Here is a 23749-nt window from a genome sequence, read left to right as displayed (position 1 = left end):
ATGAAATAAAACTGATTTTGAGCTGACCCCGCTTCCAAACGGGACAAAGGCTATAGAAGAAGGTAAAATAAAAAGCACCATATGTAAGACTTTTTTTGTGGGTCTTGAAATTGTTGGTCCCCCAGTGGATTTCCCTGTATTCCCCTATTATTTTAGGGAAGAATATTAAATAATAACAATTTGAAATGTTCATCATTTGATTGTGCTGGGACATCTCGCTGAGACTCAACTTCCTTACATACTTTGCGCACTAATTGTTTTTGTCACATATTGATAAGATTGCGGTCGTGATAATTATTTGATTAGAAACACCATCTTAAACGCTACATGCGCACGTTTATTAGTACATTAGTACATGATGCGATAAAAATTTCAAGGAAACTAGAAAAACAAGTACATGTGGGTATTCTGCTTTGAGCAAGAATGGGATGTTGCTAGCAAATTTGAAAATAATAAAAAGACTACCTATTGAGCTATGTGGAATATTAAGAATATAATAGAATGTTTTTGAAGAATAATAAGAACAATCAATTGAGTGTTGGAAGAAAATTATTTGAGTTGGATTTATAATTTATTGCATCGAAACTATTATCTCCTCTCATTTTGCTAATCATTTCCGTCAAAGTTATTTTCAGCAATTATGTAATTCACAAAGACAATATTAAGCATAATTTGCGGTTACCTGGTTTGTTCGTTCATATATATATCGCCAATAAGTCAAGATTTACGGTGATTCCCTTTCACAGATGTATAAGGTGATGAGCTCGACTCCTTTCTGGCGTTTTTATATTTAATTTTCAATGAGACTGGGCTTCAGTTTCGTTACTATCGCATTCATTGCTATGCAAGTTATAAGCCTAAAGTAGCAGGAAAAGCACAAAGACAAACATCCATACCTAAACCAGGATTCAAAACTGATGTAGCGAGGCCGATATTTAGTCAACCTACTTTATTTTTTTTTTATTTTTTCAAGTCAGATTGTGATACTAGTTGACTAGTTTTCTGCTTGACGCAGTTTGATTTCGCACTCAATGCATGGTTTAACCAATGTAGTTCCTTGATTTGTGTTTCATAGTTCTTGAAGATGAAAACCATTTTCCTTCACAAGGGTTACAACATTGAGGTGAGTTTACAGTGTTAACACATCACTACCAACGACATATTAGTTAGATATGAAGATTTATAAATATCAAATAGATTTTTGGAAGGCGGGAAAATATCCCTAATTTTTCTATCAGTCATTTTAAGGAGATTAGCATTTTCAGTTTCAACGATCAAACCTATAAGTAAATGTTTGTATTGCCTGTGGGCAGCCCGTTTTCCCTTATTTTGGCAGATATTGTATTAGAGGATCAACCTATCTGACTAGATCTTACTTCGAAGGCGCTAGTAAAATATATCAACGATTGGCTTTTGATCCTTCCCAACACGAAGGAAGTAAATTTAGTTAGTAGAGAAATAGGAGTTTGTATCTTCCATACATCCAGCGGCGAATTACCATATTTGGACACGTTAACCATATAATATGTAATCTTTCCATAAACTATTGAATCTGAATGATGACGAATTTTGTAACGCCAACAAAAACAAGGTTTTTGCAATACTAGAGAGCTGCAAAGGTTTCATTAAAAGATTCTGAAACTGTTTCATCGACTTTCACAAAAAAGTTCCGAACCGACATGGGCAATATTACTTCTTCGTTGCGTGGCCGTTTCTTACATAACATTTTTTGCAACATTTATCATGTGAACGCAGCGTGATAGAGACTTTATCCTTATACGGGATGGTATCCTCAAATTTACTTTTAAATACAAGTTCTATGTACCTATGAAACATTCTTTATATCGATCTGTAAATAGAGCGTACGGAATCAACAGCATATTTTATTTCGTAATGCAAGTGGTTGCAGTTGCACATTTGTAGAATGTTCAAATTTTGTGGGTTTATGGATACACTGTTTGGCCGCTGTGGAAAGAGCCCTCAAATTATTTCCAAAAAGAATGGAACGAAAGCCAGAAAAAACGTAATGGAAACCAAATGACAATGAAGGTAATAATGCATCTAACCACACATTGCAGAAATGTCATCCGAAGAAACATAATCTTTCAGCAAATATGTTGAAGGAAAACTTGCTACGCAGACTTAATGCGAGGAAAAACATATCCAAAAAGTTTAAACAGGAAAATCTTTAGGCAGTGGGGGAAAAAGGTTCTTATTTCCAGAAACTTCTGGGTATTCATTTGCAACAGCTGAAGCCTCCAAGGGAACACAAGATGACAAGCCTTTTGTGCTTTCTATAAGGACACAGGACTACATTATCTTAACCGCCAATGTACCATCCCGCGAAACGGGACGGTCACATGCATTCATTCGGCATAATCATGTTTCTGAATGATGTGTAAAATGCACATTGTCTGCCAAAAAATTCGTCGGGGTTGAGCGATTCACACTAGATTACATTCAGTTAGTGAACATCAATGCAGAAATACATGTACCCATAGGTTGCATTCAATGGGTAATACGGACCGGTGGTGGTCAGTGAGGCTGATATCAAAGAAGACGATGAGGGTGGTTTTTTATCCCGGACTTGATCTCGCGTGCTTTTTTGGGGTAGGGTGACATTAAGGAGTGCCACTTGAAATGCTGCCTTTTTGCACCCATTAGAAGACTTACGAATTATCGAAAGTGATAATTGGATTTAAGACCGCAACATTCACTTTCCCTTTCGTTCGTCGGTGAACCTTTTTGGTACCAGTCTGGTGCACATTTTTTTTCATTTTCGAGAAAAAAGGACTTTTCGTCACTTTTAGAATTAAAAATTACATTGTCGGTTAAATTTAAAACAATTACGACCACACATCGCATTTTTAGGGATTTGGAAAGTTAGCGGAAGTTCACAGTGAGGTTAATGGCGTTCTGTTTTGTTTGTCTCTCCTATCGGAGAATTTATGATTTGAAGAAGCAGCTGAATTAATGAAAATATTTTGGGTACCTAACCCTCAAGTTTAATGTACGATTTGTCACAGAAAATGCTCCATCGCGCACAGATATAGTATAAAACCTCAAAACGGGGCTCATAGGAACATATATTGTGATTCGCGAACAGCTGGGGGCGACTGAAACCGGGAGTCAAATACGTTTGATTACCTTATGTAGCCTTATGTTTGATTACCTTGTAGCTGACGTATTTTCGCCTCATGTTACTATATTATTATGACAATGTAAATGTACATTCCCTTGTGAAGCACAGAATATCAACGGAATCTACTATTTTGATTAGGTCTACGATTCACCTATATCTGATGTGAACCTATGTCCGCGGGACAAATGCAGGCATTCATGACTCAAATCTGGATTCGAACTCACGAAAAAAAAATAAAAAGGTGGTAATCAATTATTCCTGCTATGGTGCTGAGGACTGTGTACGGTGCGGCCTTTTAATCCAAGTCCACAAGGAAGGCGTTAACATTTGACCTTCTATAGGTGACTGCTGCTAATTTTAGCAGGGTAGATTCTCGCGCCTTCATCATTAATCAACCATATTACACGGTAGAAAATCTCTCCTGTTTGGCTAAATATTTTACTGAATTACCAGATACATAGTATTTCAGGAACCATTTCCACAAGGCGAGAGATTAATCCCTTTTCCGGAATTTGCATAATTTGCCATAATGCAGTAGCACTTTTAGGCAAGAACAGAATAATCATCTACCGATTTACCTTTAAAAATTGGGTAACAAACACACTCAATACTTAATGATGACGATTAACCATCCACTCGTAAATGTCGGCCTTAACCCTCTTTCACCCCAATTTTTTCTCCGAGCACCATGTTTTATCGGCGTAACATTCCGTAAAACCTGCCTTTTTCCTGCCTCATTAAAAAAAAAACGAACCTAAAATACTTTTAGTTAATTCTTTGCTTATGGCAATATTTTTCACCTTTTCTGTTTATACACTTACTCTCAAGTTCCTAAACACAAAAATCCCAGTTATCACCATTAAGTTATTTACTCTCTCGAACCGTTTGTGCTCCTTTATTCGGTGTTGGGGTGACATTTGCTGTAGGAGTAAAGTGCGAAAGATTTCACTATTGTGTGTTGGAAGGCGACTTTGAAAAAAAAGTACAATTGGAAATTGACGGCCAGAAAAGGTAGAGGCGAATACGTAGGCAAGTTAGGCCGGAAATTAAGTAATGGAATAGTGGAGAAGATAGAAGTGGAACCAAATCGTGTGTATATAAATTGAAACACTGGGAGACGCCATAAAATTTCCGCGACAATTTAATACTCGAAATCAGCAGAATTCTTGTTACGCAGTTTAGCAATTTGAAAAATTTTAAGAAAGAAAGAAACTTTGTGTTTTTTGCTTGTTTTTGGCTCCTCCAAATAAAGGGGAGTAGTGAAGAAGGGGGGTTTTCCGTGGGGCTAGGGTTAAGGGGGCCCGTATAATGTTCACCCTAGGTTCGATTTTCCAGCATAATTTTTACTTTGGCCCGGATGGTTGCATGACTGGTTGAAAAAAAAAACAGAGAACATTTAAACGAAACCTAGAGACCACGGAGTTTTTGTCTCTTTGTTTCTAACTCACAGTAACCCATGCGAGGTCTTGGTGACATCCCCCTAAATTCCTTCTAGAAGTGCAAAATTTAGCATCAATGTAAGTGATTATATAAGACGTGATATTGAAAGGTTTGGTACAAGTCCAACCATTATTAACAAAGCCAAAGTTTTCTATTTTTGGGGAATTAAAAAAGTGGGAGTAAGTTTCTCTTCAATTGGCTCTGTTCGTCATCAAGAGGTCGATGAAAATTAAACAAAAATTAGTTCTGCTTTCGTCCGTTTAGGCTTGAACTAGGCAGTTTTATGTCTTCAATATGATTGGCACCGATATCACGTTTTTGAGCTATAATACATGGAAACCATTTTCGCCTACGTTGCTTCCAGGGCATAGTTGACGTGCGATAAGTTGCCTCTGCCTTGGGTGCCTAATTTCAGTTTTCGCGCGGGGCAGGGTATCAAGGATTATGTAAATTGTTTCAATTGAAGTGGTATACAAGATTGCAGGCAGATATGCTTAGTTTCGTCAGGGCCGTTTTAAGATCACTTAGCAATATTTCTATTAGGCGCAATTCCGGTACTTGAATTCCGGGCATGCAGAAGCGGATTTCTACGTTGACAACTTTGAATTTGTAGTTACCTTTCTTCAAAGAATTAAGCCGACTCAACTTGTTAATGCAGAATGCAGTCTTTAATCGAGGTGCTGATATCTCACTCTCATAAAAGACAGTACACCCAAAAAGCTTGTTGTCGCATACGATGTTCTGCTTAAACAATAGATTTAATTAAAAAATATAGAAAGCACGCTAGAAGTGGCATTCGATGAGTAACTCGACCGACGAAGCAGCCCACAATGGACTGAGTTCTGAAAAAATGCATCAGTGTTTTTAAAAATACATGCATCAGGAAACTGTTAAGAAGTCTACTAACTACTAAAAGTACAAGAGGCCGAACCTTCATGGTCAATTTCGCCGCTGTTGGTCGGTTTCGGCCAACTTAGACGGTCATTGACCACCGGTCACGTTACGTTATTAGAATGTCTCAGATTGGATGAAACGATTGTAGGTTAAGCTGCATGAAACGAAGTCTAAGTAACATCGAAAAAATGCAGTCTCAATATCGCTTAAGGGCAAGGCTGTTCCTTTCGTCATTACTGCTAAATTCCTAGGGATGAGTTTAGATGGTAAGCTAGGGAGAATTGAATATTAGGTATAAAGGACTCCGTTGGCTACTTGAAGTTATCAGTAGCTATCAAAATTCTTATCTATAAGTGGAATGTGAAGCCTATTTGGGCATATCGTATACAGGATTTAAAAGAAAATACTATGTGATATAGTATTTTTTTTATTTTTTATTTATTTAATTAACGGACAACAAACAGAGAGAATTCCAATTAATTATTGTCCCCAGGAGGAGTATAGTATAGTATTTTGTCGCCATGGAAATTCGGAAATGAAATTGGTTTCAAATCATAACAACCCTCTTCGACTCAGAGGACTAGATCATTATGTAAGATGATTCTCCCAACTCACTCACCCATCTCGTGGATCGTGGCGCTAAGGTCGAGTTTTTCTTTTGGGTAAGAGGTAGAACATCAAGTGTCTTTTCGAACATTTATTATCTTTGGATAACAAAAATCTTTCTTCTTTTTTGGAAGGACGTGGCTGAAAATTGGTTCTGATATCGTCTTCTTGCTAGGAGCAGCAATATTTAGCTGGATACTGGACGTTTACAGTTGTGTGTAGAAAATGCCGTGATGCACGTCCCGGATGGCACATAACCATTCCACTATCCATTCCAGTCAAGTAAGAGGCAATTCTTGTGTAATTTGTTTTATGCTTCTCGATAAGCGATTTGCATTTTTTCACTATTTTTGTATATATTTGTAAAGGTGGAGGTAGTACTTAGCCATTCAAAACTCTTTCCGAGCTAATTGTTACCATTTCTATGTCTCAATTACTCGCAATATCCATCACATTTTACCGAATTGTCTTGTAAAGGTATCGACAAAGAATCTCTATATCGATGGATCGCTTTTTCGGTGAAGTGGAAACTTTAGCTCCCTTTAATCAATGGAATCGCAATCAATTATATCAGTATGTTAATCTGTTACCATCAGTCCCTTCACTAGTACTGACATCGTCACCATTTGAAGGCGTTCCTAAATTGTATTTCCTTGAATTTCGGGAAAAGGGTTTTGGAAATACTAGCGGCAGTCAGAACTGATTACGGCATTGAAACGCAGACCACGTCCGGCTCTCCAGGGAGCCATCATGTACTTCTCCATTTAATGCAATGACATAAGCCTGATTTGAAGCTTCTCTGGAAACTCCAAGATGATATTGCGCACCTTCCTATATATACCCTGATATCATGCGGCACGATAGTTGTTTTCTATTGTTATCCGGTCACACACAGCCTAACAGTTTACATTTACAGAAGGATACTGATTGCCACTCACCAGAATCAGAATCTGTAGAGACCCGTTGGAAAATCTTTGTGAAATTCTCCAAATTTGAAGTCTGAAATAAAATGCGGCGCTAGAAGCAGTGTCTAGAGTACACACTTGATAATCTAAGAGTAGTATTGCCGGGTGAGCGATGATTTATTCTTACTTAAAAGCAGCAACAGTCTTTTAATTACAGTTTATCAATTATACATCAAGATAGTGGTGTTATTATTAGAAGAGGTTTCTTGAAGAAAAAATTGATGACAGCCGTGCAAATCACATCCGAAATAAGGTATTTTCCCACTTCTCTAGTAAGTATATAGTTGAGGAAAAGTGAATAGCTCTGGAGTCACCTGAATTATTTATGACTGGGTGGTAATTTGTTTTCATTGCCGCTCCTTAATTGGAGATAAGGCATTAACGCCTTTTTTATAAAATGTTTTATGTCATTGGTTACGAAAGCAACTAAGCTAAGTAAAGTGAACAAAAACAACCAAAAGAAAAGGGGAATAAGCTCACCTGGCCTCTACTATTTATATACATTTCGCTGATGTATAAAATCAACGAGAAAAGAATATCCACACACAATGTCAGAATATTTACTGTATAATTTCTTCCCTCTTTTTAACACTTGAAATTTGTCTGCTGCCAGCCATTCTCTTCCCAACACCACATTTCTCACAAAAGTGTTCCACATTTCGTTGCCAACAATATCAAAATTAAATATCCTGCAGGTATACAAAAGGATTATCGTTTAACTCACTTAAAACAATATTAATTTTTCTCTGTGCCAGAAAATCTGCAGTCTCATCACTAAATCCAGCTGTGTGCCGAGAGACACTTCAGCATCCAATTTACTGCAAGGCGAGAGATTTATCTGCACAGAAAGGATATGGGCCACGGTAAGCGTATCACGTACAAGCCAGGGTTATACACAATTTCTTGTCCGGTTTGAGGGTAATCAAAAATATGATATGCCTATTAAATTTCAGTGTCGACGACACAAATATACGTGTATCTGCAACAGCGTGAAAGACAAACGACCACCCACTTTAAAACTAGGTGACCCCAAAAAAGGAATAAGACCTCCAACCATCCGTACTGCTAGTCCGCCTCAGATTTTTCCAGTTGATATAAATTATATAAAAAGCCTGAGCATAGCGTAATAAATTCTTTTTTCTGAAACTGAAAGAAAGGAGTATGCACAATATGGAGAAATGTGTCAGCAGAAAATTATTAGAACTCTGACATAGTTAAGCTTGAGAGTATCTCGTCGAAAAGTGGAGATGCCGATTTTTCTAGGTCAGTTTTCACATTATTTATGCACATTTGATGGTTTTGTGCGCACAAATTGAATACGATGCCAACAAATTTTATTTGGTATTGCTTCGGATTGTGCATGTTTGGAAAATTCTATGAGAAATGAGCTGATCATATTTGAGCGATAAGCACAAAGATGAGTTTGGATTGGGAAAGATAGAAATGCATTCTGATGACGGCTTGCACGAAAACAACAGTTGAAAATATTCTCTTCTGTTAATATGACTCTTTTGAAATCTTTGCAACAGTTTGCAGCCTCAGCTGGTTTAGAAAAAATAGCAAAAGTTTACAGAGATTCAAACTATTTGTTCAGGCTGATGCAGGTATTGAAAAAAACTACGACGGGAATTAAATAAATAACTGATGTAGCGCAGCTCTGTGATATATGTCTTTTTTTTTGTAGGTTTATCAGCCCTACCCAAGACGAACATGGAGGTCTATAGCAGCAATATCTATGGTTCAAAAGGAAGACGCGCGAGATAGAATGATGGCATAGGTAAGGACCCAGACAGTTTTGAGGAAAAACGGACCTCGGGCAAAACCAGGATGTGTGGAGGTCCTTACTAAAGTGGGCCTAGATTGGATACCGGCTTCTAAGGTGGCTGTAACACATCAGAGACTGATGAAAATATAGAAAAATTCAAAGAGATGATCATAAATGGCCATAAAATTACAATCAAAGAAATAGCTAATGATTTTGGCAAATCAATTGACTAATCCGACGCAATTTGTTTGAATTTTCAACCAGTTAACCGGGAGTCGCTGAACAGTGATGAGAAATTTCAGAAATATTCCATAACATGTGGCGAAATACGGAATTTATGACGTGAAAACTAAAACTCTAACCGCGTAGTGATATATAAGTGATGTATGTAATATCACAAAAGGAATATTACCTTAAAGTGTAATATCATATTAACACCATCGAGAACGATCTAAACATCACGCAGAGGAAACCATACTTTGAATCATTCTCAATATTATAGACCGGTTAATCTTAAAATCTGGCAGCGTGGTTTTTTCCCTTTAAAGACTTTCACTCCTTGGTGACCTTCGTATAGATATAGATCTTTACTATCGTGAAATGAACTTGTTGCATCCAATCATTTGGCTTAACGAATTGATTGATATGGAATTATTACACTCGTATAAGTAGATTAAAGGTGACTTTATTAGTTTAGCATCCTCAGCGTAGGATGCTGTGTTTTCTTGTGAATGCTGGGTAGCTAATGACGTTTTGACAATTTTCGATATGCTTATTTCCTTGCTAACCCTATCTGGACTTTTCAACCGGTCTCAATGAGTGTCTACTTGCCTTTTCGGCGGAGACTTGATGTTGGCTTGATTATTGGAGGATTAATTGCCATATTCACTTAATATTTGCGGAATTAAGGTCTCCAAATATTTCACTAGGATGGTTTGAATGAGGGTGGCAAGACAAGGCTGGAATGATGGTGGATTTGCTTAGACGGCAAATTTTGATGCATGAGGGACATTAAGCAGTATGCTTTGCAACAAAGTTTTTATATGCTTTGCAGCTCTGGATCAGGTGGAATATTGAATCGATTCCTCGGAGTGCTACGTCTCCGAGAAAAAATGCAACACATTTAAAATTACACGTTCATCTAGATCTGGATGTGTTATAAACATATATCTTTCGATATATGTTTATAGCGCATCAAAGAAGCAAATTGCTTCGGCAGCTGTACTACAAAATTCACACAATTGCACCAACGGCAGCATTGACGTATGATAGTGAGTGATCCACTTCAGGAGCAAGAGGAGAAGCCATCTCATAGGTAGAGAAAGTGTGTAAGACCTTGTCTTATGTGAAAGAGTGGTGTAGGCCAGGACGTTAAGCAAGTGATGGGGAAGTTGAATTGGTGGGCCTAGGTGAAAACAGGGAAATTTGGAGTTCCTTGTTAAGACAGGCCTAGATCACGTACCAACTATTGTTTCGTTGATAATGATGATGATTCAATGTAAATAACTTGTGTCCTACAACAGTCTTTACTGTAAGTGCAAGTGCGTTAATAGAAGAAGAGCTATATTTTTTCCCCCAATCAGGTCAAAATGAGGCACTGATTGGTGATAATGAGTTTATTTTCTTTCGACTGTTTAGTGTGAGGTGCATGTTTCGCTAAAACTAACCGGCCTTTTCTGACACTAACAATTAATGACAGGATTTTCTTATCAGGCATAATTAGTAACCCATCTTGTACTTGTCAACCAAATTAGACCATCTAAAAAAGGACCAGAAATCATAGGTGATTCAACAAGAGCATGGGTTAGCCGTGGATGAATTTTCCAATAGGTCTATTGCACTTTTGTTAAGAAAAAGGGATACCAATGAAAACCTTCATTAAAATCTGGTTTATATCTGCTGCAGTCAAGGATAAGTAAGTTTTTTAATTGTTACTGTTCCCAATTCCAAATTAGTGTCTAAATTTTCAAAACTAAACTTGTCTTCAAAACTTACCAAAACACCAGCAAACTTTAAATGTTGGCGACGAAGGATTCGTATCTGATGACTGCATATGCGCTTGATGGTTGTGTTGTCGATGGTGCTGATGATGTTGTTGGTGATGTTGCTGATGTGAATTATGCTGTTGACTAAAGCTCCTTATTGGCTGTGTTTGTTGTTGCTGTTGAGGCGACAACATGGACGGAATAGACGTTATCGATGATGATGGCGACGAGATCGATTGTTGATGTTGGAGTTGCTGCTGTTGATGATGCATGTTGGTGTTGTGACTTCCGAGACTTTCACTTCCTCTTCCTAAAATTAATCTGCTACCTAAGCTAGGGGAATGCTGGTGGAATTGATGATGCGAGGATTGATTGAGTTGCTGCTGTTGTTGCTGATTGTGGTGGATATTCAAATTTTGATGGAATGCATTCAAGCGGTGCTGAAAGGAGCCATGGTGATGCTGCTGCTGGTGATGATAATGTTCGTTAGACTTAGTCGGTGAACCACTGTGGGAACTGCCCTGATTTAAAGTACTCGTGGATGAATGGGGTGACAGGGATAGGGGCGAAATGGATGCTAGTCGATTTGAGCTATTATTTAGGGATGATTGCGATGAATTTATGGTTGTCGTATTATTGCTACTGCTATTGTTGTTGCTGTTATTGTTATTGTTGATTAAATTAACGGCTGTGGCGTAGACTGATGGCGAAATTGTTGGCGATGAAGATGAGATGCAGAATTGTTGTAGAGCTGCTTCCAGATCATTATATGAAAAAATGGATTTGTCATGACTTTGATCGGTCATCGGATTGTTGTTATTCGTTGATATTTCGCCGTCGTTGAAATCATTGAAGAGTTGATTTGAGGATGGAATTGTGGCGTTGTTGTCGTTGGTGGTATTGTTTGAGACGAAATCCGCTAACTGGTACTGATACTTTTTTTGCAAATGATGTTGACTGTTTAACATTTGAAAATGCTGGGTTTTTTCGACGTAATTCCGTAAATGTTAAGATAGATTGGAATAGATGATTTATATATCTTTATGAGATCACTTTAAGTACGCGCACGTTGTTCAAAATATTATAAACTTTTATGTTTTCTCTAATTTTGAGATTTTGTGCCTTTAGTGCCATTTATTGATGATCTTTTGGCGATTATTTAAATGAAATTTTTGATATCTGTAATGTAGGTAGATCATTTCATTTTCCTTTTCCATTCATTTGATAATTTTTTTGAATAAAACCAAATGTAGAGATAAAAATGAAAATGAAATTATCGCGCTTCGAATTTCAATTTAACATCGAAAACAAGTTATTTCGGTAGTTAGATAAGATTTCCTATTCAAGATTTTATTATGAGACAGTCGGAGAGGTTTTATCATTTTTTCAATGCGATTACCGAACAGGAGATTAGTCGACATTTGAAGACATTTTTTCATGGGAAGTTGGATAATTGGAAATTATTTTGATTGGAATTAGTAATAAGGTAATGGCAAAGATTCGACGCCCCACTTTCCGGTCATGTGCACACAATATGGATGCATCTTATTTAGGGTAAGTAGGTCTCACATTTGCGATTGATTTTGGATCGGAATCGATTTCGTAGAAAATTGTGTACATATAAGCGTTTGATTCAATCTAGATGAGAATTTGCATAAATTGGGAATCATGGCGCGAATAGAAAATAGGTTTTTCTAATCTAAGAAGCTACTACAACGCCAAATTAAATGCGGCTAACTCATTTAGGAAGAGAAAGGTGATAGAGTTAGGAATCGTCATCATTTTATGGACATATTGTCACAGTTTCTAGTTTTACATATAAAAAATGAAGAGATGACTGCAGACGTTCGAGGCAATCTCCATATTTTGTATTCTGGTGAAAGAGTTCGACATAGGAACCCATACAACAGTAACCTTCAAGCAAGTGCCTCTCTATGAAATGATCGTAAATTATTCTAAATCAATTCACCTGTTGCTAGGAAGCGACTGTCGAAGATACGAAAAAACGTAATATAGCGTAAAATATGCGGCAGAAAACATCTAAAGTCAGCAACAATTAAACGCAACACATAGCCAATAGCTGATCATGTCGGAAATCAGGTTTTAGTGTGACTTCATTCGAAGACGATCTAGAATTTTAAAGTAGTTTTTTTCCAAGACTTTGATCGTCTTTAATTCGTTGCAAATAAAGTGTTTTCCAAAGACAGAATATATTTGACAGAAGGTAAATTACGACCCTAATTTGCATATATCTAAGCTAGGCCAAATCAAAGAGATGTTGAAAAACTCATAGGAGATCGCTTTGAAAAGATCAGGTTTGAAATGTTGGCAAGGTAGCAAATAAAGCGAAAAAAACTAACAGTTTCTACAATTGCCAATGCCAAATGGTAATACGTAAATAAAAATAAAGTTATTATGTTTGTAGTGCAAACGCTCTGGTGCAAAATACGCGCATTCAGCGATATTGAGCGCTGATCAGCGACCATGTGTGCAAATGGTTACCGCGCGAGTATGAAATCGTGCGTATCGCAGGAGAGGAGTGCGGGCCACCCCGTGTCATTACAACGATTTCAATATTTAATTCAATTTCAATTTCGTCATATGTTCGAAAAAACATAAAAGTCAGCGAACAGTCATTTCTTGAATGAAAACTATCTTCAGAATTGTGTCACGTCTATCTTCAAACGTAGATATGTACAAGAAAAGGTTTACAGAGATATACTTTAGTTAAGTTTCAAGAAAATCTAGTCAAGGCGATCCAATGGAACAAATAACATCATCGATGGACGACTGGTTAAATGTTGCTGACTACTTAGGCAGTGTTTGGTGGTTCCAGATACACCAACAACTATTGTACGTAAAATTTTAGAAGAGGCGTAAATAGCCTCTGGAACTCGCCAAACTCGCTGTAGGTCTGCTTAGTAATATTCACTTGAATGATTTCGAGAAGAGAATGTAAATCTAGAGTCGCACACTTGTTATACATGTGCATCATCACAGTCTTATAACAACAAGATAATTTATTGGAATTGCAAAAAGAAGGAGGCAGAAAGCGTTTGCAATCACATCATTCCTCAGCTTCATTCGAGATAAAACACAAAACATTCCCGGATATCACAAATCACATGTCGAAGGCAGAAGATAGCGCATACGCTCTGCTTGGCTCTTGCTAATCTGAAGTAATATGATTTTCTATGGAATCAATACGCCTACACTGGGAATGCTAAACGCTAACATATGTAGGGGTAAGATGGAATGTCTAAGTGACATTCAGGTGCCTCCATGCGTTTTACGACTTCCCGTAGGACATATCCTAACTTTGATATCCCCCTCTGATGACCGAACGAATGTCTGATTTTCAGCTAAAAGTGAGAAGTGGAGGTTGCTTTTAAAGGAATAACAAGTACGAAATATACTATCTACGAGATTCAGTGTTGATTTTTTATAATTTTAAGGCACTTTTTTTCCCCAGAACACTGAACACATCACTCATGTATTTCTCGCCGCAGGAAATTCGATGAAAAATGCCGTCGAACTTCAATCACACACTGATAACGCACGAAATTGAGAGTAAATCACTACATTGATGTAATTGTAAATACCAAGAATCTAACAATAATGGAACTGATAACGCCACGAACACACAAAATACATCACACTACAGTCGATATTAACCCGATAATGCACGCGATTCGTAGCGGGGAAAACAATAAATGAATATCGGAAAAGTGATGGTTGGAAACGCGGAAAATAAATAAATATGAATAAAAGTGATCTATTCTATTCTTCCGTAACTTTCGAAACTTTCGGAAGTTTTCATATTGTATGCGCTCGGAACGGATACTTAGAAAACAAACACGTACTGAATGAGAAGCGGAAAAAATGAGACAGGGTTCCATGCAGAGCAGAGCTGGAGGGCAGTAGTCAGCTCCGCGCGTCGCGAGTTTATATCAAATATAAAATGTGTAATAAAATTGAAATTCGGCGCTTCGAACGCGAACTGGTGAAAAATTTTAGTTGTCGCTGGCTGGCGGCACCAACCTAGCTTGCCAGCTAGCCACATAGCTAGCTCACGGCCCAGCTCAGAAGCGGCTCCCGAGCTTGGCTCATTCGGCGGCGATTGGAGCTGGCTGGTTGGGTTGGAGGTTGCTTGGAGCAGCGGAGCTAGTGGAGCGAGGCAGCGGTGTGCGCTCCAACGATTCCACCGACCGCTCAACAACAACAACAAAAACACCGACGACGTCAACTAGCCAAAGCCAACAATTGACACGTCTTCGTGTCTGTTGTCGATCGCGAATTTTTTCCCAACATTGGCCATTTCTATTTCTCAGTTTTTGCCTATTTCCTTCTAAAGTCTGCAAGAAACACTGCTCAATCGTTGGAGTTGGGTCATTTTTTTCTAGCGCTCAGGTATGTGGTAGTCCCAGATATCTGCATTTTTTCCTCGTGCATTTTCTTCTCCTAACTTCTTTACATAATTCTGCTCGTTATGGAAAACTATTTTTTGTACATTTCAATTTGTTAAGCATAAATGTAAAGATGTCGCGTGTTATAAAAGTCAGTTGAGCGCTATTTAGTCGCCTCACCTCGCAATTCCTTGTTTTGCATGTATGCGCCACAACTACGATTATGTGTGTCGCTGTTGACTAATATTTTTTGCTTTCAGTTCGAGCTGCCGCAATACTGCTATTTGCTTTTTATATTCTTTCTATGACCGGACCGGGCAATAATAGTTATATTATCTGCTATACTGCCTTGCATGTCTGTAATAATAATGGTCCCGGCGGTGAGAGTGACCAGAAAGCTGAATGCGATGGTTGTTTTACATGGTTTTCATTCTGGAGAGTTACGGTTTCCGATTTTTCGGAACTTTGAGTTTAACGGACTTATCAGGTTCTCAATATTACACCGAAATATTACTTTTAGGAAATGGCGCCCAACGTGGGACCAACGACACATTAATCTGTAAAAGTGATGTGGATACATTTGAGTGATATGATAAGATAAGAGGAAAGATACATATGAAAATACTGAATTGTTTATTCTTTCCGAGTTAATTATTTTTAGCCACTAACTTATAAAACTGATAAAAACTCATTCAAACTCATTCAACTGATTGGTTCGGAAAGGCTGAGTTCATATTCAGGGAGAAGAATCTGGAGATTTAGGTTTAAACTTGTCTGTCTGTTGGCGGGTGTAAAGTTGGTTCTGTTTTCACACAAACATCATTCTCAGCGGAGAAGTCGTTTTCCAACAAACTCGTACGAAAATAGTACGAAATATTGGTGCAGAATAATCCTGGTCAGTTTCTATCCGCGCTTATTTTAGCATTAAACTTTCCAAAAATTAATAATTGGACTAAAATATGCAGAAAAGGAGAAGAATCAACTTTGATATTCGGAAACTGTTTTTTAGATGGAGAATCAATTTCTAAATTACAAACACATCAGTTATGATACAAATAAAAATTGTTCGCACGTTATCATATTCCAAAAATTTAAATCCAATTTTTTTTTCTATTTTTACATCTCGTATTGATGACTATTTGACTCCATGTTTATGAAAAGTATTTAGTCCGCATATTTCGCTGAAAGTCACTTTATGAGAATGGCGCCCAATGTGGGATAGCTGCAGAAATTACAAAAAAAAGTTTTGAGAAAGGTTTTGCGATGGGTGGCCCTTTAAGCGTTGATAGCAAATTGATATGGAAAAGTTATGAGTAATACGTATAGCCATCAACATTAAATCCAATATTTTCTGGAAGAGAAAGGAGAGCTTATTAGCCCGATCCCATGTCTAATCCCAATCACTCAATCCCACTATGTATTAGAGACTTTTCCCCCATATTCATACAATTACTATTGAAAGTACCGACGGAAGCTATATGGTTTTCGTCAAAAGTTAGAACTAGTTATTCCAAAGCTACTAGAAGAGGAGCCACCGCCCCTAAGACAATGCTGGCACACAACTCAATAGTGAATTCATATTGAAAGTTATTTTTATGTATCATATTTTTCTGATCTTGAGCCACCTGAGTTTTACCGCTTACTGTCAGTAAAACAGCACGGCCGTAATTAAGTACCCACCAGCACACGTGTGCCTACCTATTTGATGGCCAGTAGGACAACATGTGCTAAGGCCCTTCACCTGTTACTATCACAAATGCTCGTAACTTAAAACTGGTGCATTTATAACTTGTCCCAGGATAGGAGTTAGAATCCACAAGAATAGCCAAGCCCGCAACAAAAGTTGCGCTGGTCGAAATATTAAATTGAAAAAATCCAGGTACTACTCAAACAGGGCCGTAGAGATTAACATTTCAGAAATTCGTATGCTCCTGTTGAAGTAGGAAAAATTTACGATGGATTCATCTTGTCTTGCTACTTCCCCTCCAGTAGATGTTGGCGGATGCGGTTTATAGAATTTCCATTTTCTTCATAGCATCTCCTGCTACCCCAGATCTACCTGGATTGGAGAATGCAACCGACTGCTATTGTCCCATGATATTCCGGCTAGGTACCGACATAAAAAAATAAAGCCTTACTTCTAATCTAATCTGCAAAACGGTTACCTTATATTTTAAAGCTCGCGGCTGGGTTTAACACATCAAATCATTAGCAGAAGACACCAATAGTAAAAAAATTACTAGCACAATGTCACTTTCTGCGCAAAGTGTCCTCCTCCCAAGCGAGTTCACAGCCTAACCTTTATACTTACCAGGTACCAGGCATGAAAAACCAAAAGAGACGAAAAGTCCTGCCAAAGTCATTCCTTTTTTAAATGCCTTTTAGAAGTTAGAATATAATACTATCATTCAGTTATTGGTGCAACGACATGAAAAGTTGTCATCAGTTCCGGCGAGAGGAAAAGAGGAATATCCCCGAGCCAATATCTATATCTAACGCCTTTCTTTCCTCGTACTTTGGGAGTCATCGATATTTTTAAGCATTTTGATGAGTAAGAAATTTTAAGATATATCTTAAAACTGAGTAAGAATTTTAATTTCATCAATTGTGGGTGGATGGAATGAAAAATGTAATAAAATTGACTAAATAAAGAAGAAATCTGGGTACGACCTAGAAGCATACCCAGTAGAAAGCGGAAATTCGTTGAGGGTTGTGGGACTACCGAGCCCGATTTCGAGTATCAACAGTAGCTAGTAAGGATTTTTAAGATCCATTGAGTCTGTGTGGACTACCTCCGCCAATAAAGTGTCTGGAGCTTCCGGCCGTATTCCTTCTAAACGGGATCGTTTCTTGTAAGGCGACAGTGCGTACAGTAAGAAACTTTCGTTACTTTTCCAATTTTCCGAAAAATCCAAAAAATGTTAAAGGCAATTGCAATTAGTTAAGGCCATTAATCATCTTACCGCACCTCGAATACTTCTCGATTTTATGTAGATGCAAGAGAATGGGTCTAAATTTTGTATCTTAAACAAGAAAACAGATCCTTTCAATAATAATTCATTCAAGATTTTGACAGCACTTTCACCATAATTGCCGCATTTTCTTAAAAGTTAAATTACTTGACGTTTCAGCAAAAGCGACTAAGATGACCGAGGCAGTTTTCCTTTTTGCTTAAATTCCATCATATTCTGTGAAACTGAAAATTTACTTTTTGAGTAATGTTTTCTAATTGATTTTTCCGTTCATTTCACTTCCAAAGGCGATATTGAGAATTTTCTTTGTTATTTGTGGGAGAGTTCGCTAATATCTTACATTTTACCTTATAGATTTCTTACCATCATACCAAAACAATTTCAGGAATTTGATTTCAGTTATTAAAGCAGATACACTGTCAATCCACCTGTCTGTTTTTTTGCTTGTCCGTCTGTCACATACAAGCTTTTCGGTGGAATCTGCAATTATGGAGTAAGTGTCTGCATTTTAGACTTGGTATAGATCTAAAAGGCGCGTATAATTTTTTCCCTAAGAAGAGGATGGAAATGGAAGTACTTGCTTATTGTATTTGAAAATACTTTTAACATGAATTCGGGAAGTTAGGTTTTATTAAATAAAATTGTTGATTAAAAATTATTCCCATCCCAAGAAATTGCTTAAAGGAGAAGGGTCGCGTTAATTTATTTATTTAAAGTCTAATTACATAACTGACAAGGAGGCCCCTTGAATTATATACTAAGAGAATAGCACACACATTTTGACTTGTTCAGGTTTTGCTAAGAGTTGTTAATATTCATGCAGCCATTTCAAAATTTACTTTTTTAAGACTCCCATCGTCAAAACGTGCACTTCTATGCTTTCGTACATTGTTGGCTAACGGTTCGAAGCCGGAAATAGAGAAGCATTTGAGTTGAACGGTAACTTAATATGTAAAAATTATATTCTTGTTGTTCCCCTTTTCGAAAGTAAAAACTGAGAAAGAAAGATAGTTCACAGATAATCGCATGAATTTCAGTAAGGTAGTGGGTAAATAAAATAATTAGTCGCTTGCAGAATTAATGCGTCCTTATTAAGATCTGAAGCAAGATACACATTGATTGAGATGCGGTACACTGTGGATCTTCAATTGCGATCGCGATATTCCAGTCACGAGGTTCCATTTCGAGCTAAGCTTTTATGCGCGATATTTTTTTGTATTTCAAGTTCTGACGCGGGCTCATATCACCGTAGTCGGAAGTGTCAAAAAGGACCCTCTCTCCAGATTTCTGACCCTAACTAGCGACCTGTCACTTCAGTTGAGTTGTAGTTAGGTGGTCGTGGATTTGCATGATATTTTGTCGCCAATTTTAATTTAGGTTTTATGGTAGCTTCGCCTACGCTCACTTTGGACATCCACAATTATTTACCTTATTATAAAGTGCTCAACAAAAATATTCATGTGTTTGTAAAATAAGAAATAAAACCAAAGGAAGTAAGACTCAAACAGTGTTAAATGTTAAATGTCCTCATATATTTTGGGATACATTCAGGGTAGGTTTCTGGATGCAACATTTTCTGATATGGGATAAGACTCACTAAGCATTTTTATCTTTCTTATAGGCGCATAGGGAGTATAAATGAATCTTTTACTTATATTATTGATCATTTTTCTTATGGAAGACTAATTAAATTCATTTATCTTATCATAATATTTGCGTAAATGTCGATGAAGACAAAGGCAAAATAATAATCAAACTTTCTTTACAATGAGTTGTATACATATATCAGGAGACCACTGATGGTTTTTGTCATCAGTTGGAATCCATTGTTTTTGGAGAGCATTTTTAGGATTATTCGGATGATTTTCAAATCAATTAATTTCACTTTATTTTGCCAATTAGCGACCAAAATAAAAGCATCATTAGATAGAATAGAATTCACAGTACTTACGAAACATGTCGTATTATTATCGTGATGAAAGTAAGAGCTTACCTGGAAAGAAAAAAAAAATAATTTGTTTGAATTTTTCAAAATGTATTTATGTATGAAAATTTACAAGTTTTAAACATTCTGCTATGGCTGAAATACATTCAAATTAATAGATAACTCCGACTTGAGGTAGTTCTCTCCAACCTTGATGGAATATCATTGTGGACTCAGAACATTGTTTTCTAGTTATAACTTATTTTTTATGAAAAAAAACGAATGACTGCGGGGTTTTCCATAATATTTGTATCAGGGGCGAATGGAAAACATAGAGAAACATTTATTATAAGCTCGGTCAAAAGCTAATGGCTACTCTCTGTTTTGTAAAGAGCCATTGGATCCAGGCGAAGATTATGTAAGATATTAGCCGTGAATAACATCTTTTAAGCGGGGCCGCGACGGCAGACGATCTCAAGCAATCTTTACAAAAAGGTAGTTCGAACATATAACACGAAATGCTAAGATAATTTGAAATATATTATTGCCGGACTGTAATTTATGAAAATCGTGCGTTGCGGTTCCCTTAAACCGGTTGCGTTTTCTACGTAAGGTTGACAGTAATATTAACATAACATGACATCAACTTTTCTGCTGATGTGTACACACAATTACACCTCCGCAATAATGGCTCAACTGCTATCTCTAACCAGCTATCTGTATCTTTTACACTCAATCCTCTGCTCTCTTAGCAGCAAACTCGTTTGTTCGTGAGCTCATGACACGCTAATGAGAATATTATTAAGAAGTTTATAGACAGATGACATTATAAAAGCCCAACAAACGACGAAATGTAAAAGAAAACTATGGGAGCTGTATCTTGCCACTAAGCACAAGCACACACTGCTCACGCATATACATATTTATGTATGTAGTTATATGAAGAAAACTTTATGGAATCATTTCACAAATTACTAAACTAAAATGTTCATTTATGGTAAGAGATTTTTTGTGGTTAAGTCTGAGCTGGCCAAATTTGCTGATATTTGGTAAGATTTAGGTTAATAGAGTGACTTATGTTTATTGTTCGTAAAACGTATATTAAGCAATGAATGAATATTATTGAATGAAAATATTCAAAAGTGGAAATATATTGTTTTATTGATGTAACAGCCTCGATTTTCGTTAGACATCTTTTATTTGCATTGTTGATTTCGGAGTTTAATGCGGGTAGCAAGTTGCCTAATGTGATCTGTTGCTATATCTTTTAATAGATGCATTAACATATTGTGATAGTGGTTTTGACGAATTTTGATTATAATGTATCTTTTGAATGAAGCAAGGAAATTAACTTGTGGTAAATAGACGGCTGATTAATTTAGGAGTGGAGTTTTTATATGATCTTGAATTCGCGCTTGGGAAGGAGGCACTTTGAACTAATGAGTGAAACTTTGACTAAAATAATTCATACATCTTTTGAAATCACAAAATTACGCATTTCTGCACCGACACAATAGTATAATCATACAAAAAGTTAAAACAAATGAATTTTCTATGTAAAATGGAATATTTACTTTGGCGCCCAATGTGGGGTACAGTGGTACTTTTATCTTTCATTTTCGGATGCCGCAATGGTCGACTCGTCTATTATTATGAGTTTGAATTTCGGTCTAGACTATTCCGTTAATGGTAACTTCGGTTCAGATTACCCGTTTTGCAGTCCACATTATACTTTTTCCAATTATACTATATATAATTGCTGATGAGTTCTCTTCTCCCTTCTCTCAGTCGAGGGTTTTTCGTTTAGGGTGTCCGGCCATCTGTTTTGGACGGTTTTCGGTTTCTCCTCGATTTGGACATTTGGAGCGCTTTTTTCGCAACTTTTCCATGAAAATCTCTTTTTTTTCGGACGTGACAACGAGCTAGTACACTGTTCACCACAAGGGGTAAAACTTTCCCAGCAAGAATATTCACAGGTGTATCAGATATGAGTTCGCCCAAACACCACATTTTCTTCAGTCACAGATACACGCTACTAAAATTTCGAATAAAAATAAGAACAGACGTTGACTATATATTCTTAAAAATGAACATAATACTTAGCGCGGAGTCAATCAGAAAGGTAGGTTCATATTTAAGAGAGGGAAAAACGAATTAAATTTCTAAGTCCGGCTGACAAAATCACGAGTTTACAAACAGAATGTAATAGCGGATGACAATAATAGCAATTATTTTTAGGCAACATACCGAGAAGTAGGTTAAGAAAAGAACAGCCCGCGGAAATTCTATATTAAAATGGTGATAGAGAGCCAAAAAATAGTAGGAAAAAGCAACATAAGGATGCATAAGAATTCATTCGTTGCTCTCCTTGCACAAACAAATTATGTAGAAGTATTTCCACGAATAAATTGACTGTTTTTGGGTAAGCGCGGCGGATAAAAGGAGGAAGTGCAATATCATTACAATTAAAACCGCAATAGCAGAAGAGCAAATCAAGGTCTGCGCTTGGAGCTTTCCCCTCGAAATAATATGAGGCAAAGAAGTAATAACCGCATCATTCCAAAACATAAATAACTATTCTTTTTCCGAAAATTGAGAAATTGCTATAAAAGGCTTATTTGAACAAGATCCTTGCCTTTTTAAGGTTTTGTGTGAAACAAAACCTTATTAGAATGGTGACGGTGTCTGTCTGTCCGTCTGTCCGTCTGTCTGTCTGTCTGTCTGTCTGTCTGTCTGTCTGTCTGTCTGTCTGTCACACCCGATTTATTCGGAAACGGCTAGACCGATTGTCACGAAAATTGGTGAGAGTATGTAATCTGGTGATCCCTTTACATGCAGTAAGTGGCGCCATCTTGCGTTAAGTTTAAGGGGGGGCTCTCCGTACATGTGAATGGAGGGTGCAAATTTTTTTTTCACAGAATGTAGCCAAGTAGGGTATCAAATGAAAGGTCTCAATTAGTACTTTTCGAATCTGGTTCAATATTTGATATTAGATGAAACATAGGGGAGTAAGGGTTGAAAATATGACCCACAAAAAGTGTAACAGGTCTCGTTCTCAGAACCTATCCAACCGAAAAATCTGGAAAAAATCACAGTGGTGCATCTCTACGAAATCTAGGCCTCAAAATATATCCGGTTCCGATATCTGCCCAAATAAAGTTAATAATAGTATATTTCCACATTTTAGAAATTTACCCGGCATCCCCCCTTATGTTCATCCCAGAAATACAAAATTTGGCATTAGTGTAACGAAGAATATAGTGCACAGTTTGGTCAAGTTTGAAGAAAATCCAACTATTATTAACAAAGTTATTGGGGGTAAAACTTTACAATTTTTTGTGAATTTCGTGCACTCTACAACCCGCATGACGTCATCATCACATATCAATTCGTCAATGCCACAACGAAATGAGTTCTTATGAATTGGGTCGCAGACAATTATTTTGTTTTAGTTTTTTAGTTATTTGTCAACCAGACATGTGTATATGTAGGTATATAATATATGCGTGCTAATGAACTTTGCGGCTAGTGCCTAATTCAGATAGATATAAGACGTAAATCGGAAATATGGGTACGATAAATTTAGATATGTGCATATATGTGTACAGTATTCGGTAATAGGCAGTTTGTTTGTTTAGAGTGAGCGTGAT

At 37.1% G+C, this 23749-nt stretch overlaps 1 protein-coding gene across 23 annotated transcripts in view; it reads right to left on the bottom strand.

Annotated features, from left to right (window-relative positions):
• LOC119651965 (RNA-binding protein Nova-1) overlaps positions 1-23749 on the bottom strand; it is a 278014-nt gene that overhangs the window by 100086 nt on the left and 154179 nt on the right. The window contains exons 1-2 of one of the 23 annotated variants that reach the window (XM_038055832.1): positions 14839-14971; positions 10808-11976 (exon numbers count right to left, since the gene is read on the bottom strand). The exons of 17 other annotated variants lie outside the window; for them this stretch is intronic. In XM_038055832.1, the coding sequence (XP_037911760.1) occupies positions 10808-11765 (958 nt within the window). In that variant the 5' untranslated portion in view covers positions 11766-11976; positions 14839-14971. Of the gene's footprint in view, positions 1-10807; positions 11977-14213; positions 14972-20126; positions 20169-23749 lie in introns of those variants that run through there. 5 more of the 23 variants (XM_038055827.1, XM_038055829.1, XM_038055831.1 and 2 more) reach the window with 5 other exon arrangements.

This window comes from Hermetia illucens, chromosome 3, assembly GCF_905115235.1.
Source record: "Hermetia illucens chromosome 3, iHerIll2.2.curated.20191125, whole genome shotgun sequence".
NCBI lineage: Eukaryota > Metazoa > Arthropoda > Insecta > Diptera > Stratiomyidae > Hermetia > Hermetia illucens.
The sequence above is the reverse complement of the archived record's forward strand: the minus strand, read 5'-3'. Positions and strand labels throughout refer to the sequence as shown.